Here is a 2,706-nt window from a genome sequence, read left to right on the forward strand (position 1 = left end):
CCAATCCACTCACCTCAGCCTTCCAAAGGCGCAGGATTACAGGCTGAGCCACTGAGCCCGGCTGGCTTTTGGTTTTGTGCAGAGCTCTTGGGCAAATCTGCCTTGGAAATGGCAAGAGCTGTCTCAAGGACCCATCTGGCAAGGGGACTGGCTTCTTGGCCCTGGACCCCACCACCCTCTGCCAGGCTGAAGGGCACTGGTCCCTGAGAGCCAGGACTGGGCTCTCTAGCCTCGGCCTGGGATTAGGGGAGGGAGTGGTTTGATGGTGACTCATGGGGGAGGGGAGGAGGGACCCAGGAGTCCCATCCAGGTAGATCTAGAGACAAAATGGAGATCTGGGCTGTATATCCCTAGACCTGGGATGGCCCTGGGGAACATCCCTTTCCTAAACTAGGCAGTGGACATTTGCGGGAGAGTTTGGGTGCCGACACAGACGAATCAGCATGCCTTCATCTTGTGGTTTAATCCGAGGCATGACTATGGAAGAAGAATTTAGGAATTCTAGCCGTCCTGCCAGTGTTTTATCCATGAGGTTATCCGGACTGATCCCTCAGATCAAAGCTAAAGGGAAGCAGGGAAGACCACGCCTTTCTTCCACGGAAAATTATTCTAATGAGAAAGCACATGCATGCCGGGGGTATAGCTCAGTGGCAGAGCATTTGACTGCAGATCAAGAGGTCCCCGGTTCAAATCCGGGTGCCCCCTCTCGCCGCTCACATTTTGCTGGTCTCCAAGTCTACCGAGGGGTCACTGCGCCCATGGAGTTGGATGGAGGGAGCCCGCCCGGCTGCCCTCTTTTGCAGACGGGTGAGGATGGTCCTGGGCCCTGCCAGTGTTTCAACCTGTGCTCGTGACCCAGGTGGCAGGCACTGCGAGGAGCTCCGGGCTGACACGGGGGCACCCGAGAGTTGGCCCCTTCGTGTAACCCGAGGGCGGAGCGGGCGCACCCCGCGGTCGGCCTGGCCGGCGACCCTGGCGGCTCTTCAACGGCGGGGAACGGGGCGGGGCTTCTAAGGGCCAGCCGGGCTGGGGAAGAAAGGCCCGGAGAAGCCGCGAGAGCACGTGCGAGGGGGAAAGAGGCCGCCCCGAGAAGCAGTAAGGGGGCTCCAGCAGGGCAGAAGAGGGGTACCCCAGGCTAGAGGAACGCCCCGAAGTGAAGGATCTCGAAAGATCCCGAGAGACTTCCCCTGCCACACCCCCAGAAGGCATTTCGTCGCACCATCCGCAGGAATCTTTAGTTCAGAGTCTCAGGGCATAGTCCCTGCTTCCAAGGGAGTGATCTGGGGTTTCTATTTTTTTCCCTTCAGCGTGAACATCGGACTCCACTTCCCACTTTTGGGGGCGGGGAGCGCGCCCTGGCGCCTGCGCAGCAGTAGCACTAAGAGGCCACTCGCGCCACCACACTGGCAGAGGGGGTATAGCTCAGTGGTAGAGCATTTGACTGCAGATCAAGAGGTCCCCGGTTCAAATCCGGGTGCCCCCTGGCTCACTTTTCCCGAGCTTTGTCTTTAAAACTGTTTCTTTTTCTCTCACTTTGATGTTGAGATTTCCTTGGCCACCTTTCTCTCTTTCGGGCAGACGGAGAGCGGTGCGGGGGACTTCGGGAGCAGTGCTTCTCAAAATGTGGTCCCGGGACCAGCGGCATCGCCTGGGGAACTGACCCGGCCCGGCCCTAGCGAGTGACAAAACTGAGATTGGAGTCCAGAGAGTTTTAACACTCCCTCCCGGTGATTCCGTCCTAGCTGCTTACCTTTTTAAAAGATGGCATGCGACTCGCTTCTACTATTTCCAAGTGTTTGCTTCAGCCTGAGCCCTTCTAAGAGCCTTTAGGAGACGGACCACGGGGCGCCCTAGAGGGGGGGATGCGCAAGACGCACGGGGACCGCCGCTGGAATTCGTCCTCCCACCTCGACCTCCCCGCAGCCCCCGGGCAGGGGGACGCCGCGGACACCAGCCTCTGCGGCTCATCCCGTGGCCACTTGAGGGCAGCAAGAAGCCGCAGCTGGAGGCGGCCTCCTCTCTCCAGCCTGCTGGAGGGCCGGCCCCTGGGGATTTCGGCCAGGCATCAAGAACTCACGGGCAGGCCCTGGGTGGTCCCCTCGCAAGAGGACAGCGGGCTTGGGGCTGGAGGAAGCCGCCTCTGGGCCCCGAGGAAGCAGGAGCTGGCGTTCCAAGAGCGCGGGGGGCCGCCAGCTGTCTCCCTCCCGAGGTCTTCTTTCCGACCCCGGTGCCGGGAACCCGCCCGCTCCAGCCCGCGCGGTCCCTGCTCCCGTTCCCACTCTTACCCCTCCTTCGGGGGGATCCACGCCCTTCCTCCGCGGTGTCCCGTCCCCAGGCCCCTGCCCCGCGGAAGCCAGGGCGCCCCGCAGCCCCTCTCCCACCCCGCAGCGCCCCGGCTCCGCCGCCGCGCGAAGTAGGTCGGGGAGGGGCGAGGCGCTTGCGTGTCCTGACCTGGTTCCCTGCCGTCTATCAGAGCTCCTAAATGGAGGGTATTTTTATTCCGTCCTGGAAGAAAAAAAGGCGATCTGTCCCCCAGAGCCCGGCAGAGGTGGCAGGTGGGGCGCGCCGTGTCCTCCCTCGGGGACTGGCTCTCACGAGGGGCCGGCCCGGCCCTGAGCAGACCCGGAGCCCCCAGAGAGGACGGTGGTCTCCCCGTGGGGCGTGAGGGGTCCCGGCCACGGCAGGGCAGGGGTGAGCCAGGCTGCC

General features: G+C 62.5%; 1 protein-coding gene and 2 non-coding genes across 3 annotated transcripts in view; all 3 read left to right on the top strand.

Annotated features, from left to right (window-relative positions):
• Positions 1-633: 633 nt before the first annotated feature.
• TRNAC-GCA lies at positions 634-705 on the top strand. The gene has a single exon. It is a non-coding gene; the product is annotated as a tRNA-Cys (tRNA).
• A 706-nt stretch (positions 706-1,411) lies between these two features.
• Positions 1,412-1,483, top strand: TRNAC-GCA. Its single transcript has one exon. It is a non-coding gene; the product is annotated as a tRNA-Cys (tRNA).
• Positions 1,484-2,409: 926 nt separating this feature from the next.
• Positions 2,410-2,706, top strand: part of PLXDC1 (plexin domain containing 1) — an 83,125-nt gene continuing 82,828 nt past the window's right edge. The window contains exon 1 of the mRNA XM_021716977.1: positions 2,410-2,489. Within this exon, the coding sequence (XP_021572652.1) occupies positions 2,483-2,489 (7 nt within the window). The 5' untranslated portion in view covers positions 2,410-2,482. The remainder of the gene's footprint in view (positions 2,490-2,706) is intronic.

The sequence above is a fragment of the Carlito syrichta genome, unplaced genomic scaffold (genome assembly GCF_000164805.1).
Source record: "Carlito syrichta isolate Samal-C Ts95f unplaced genomic scaffold, Tarsius_syrichta-2.0.1 Scaffold309114, whole genome shotgun sequence".
Lineage (NCBI taxonomy): Eukaryota > Metazoa > Chordata > Mammalia > Primates > Tarsiidae > Carlito > Carlito syrichta.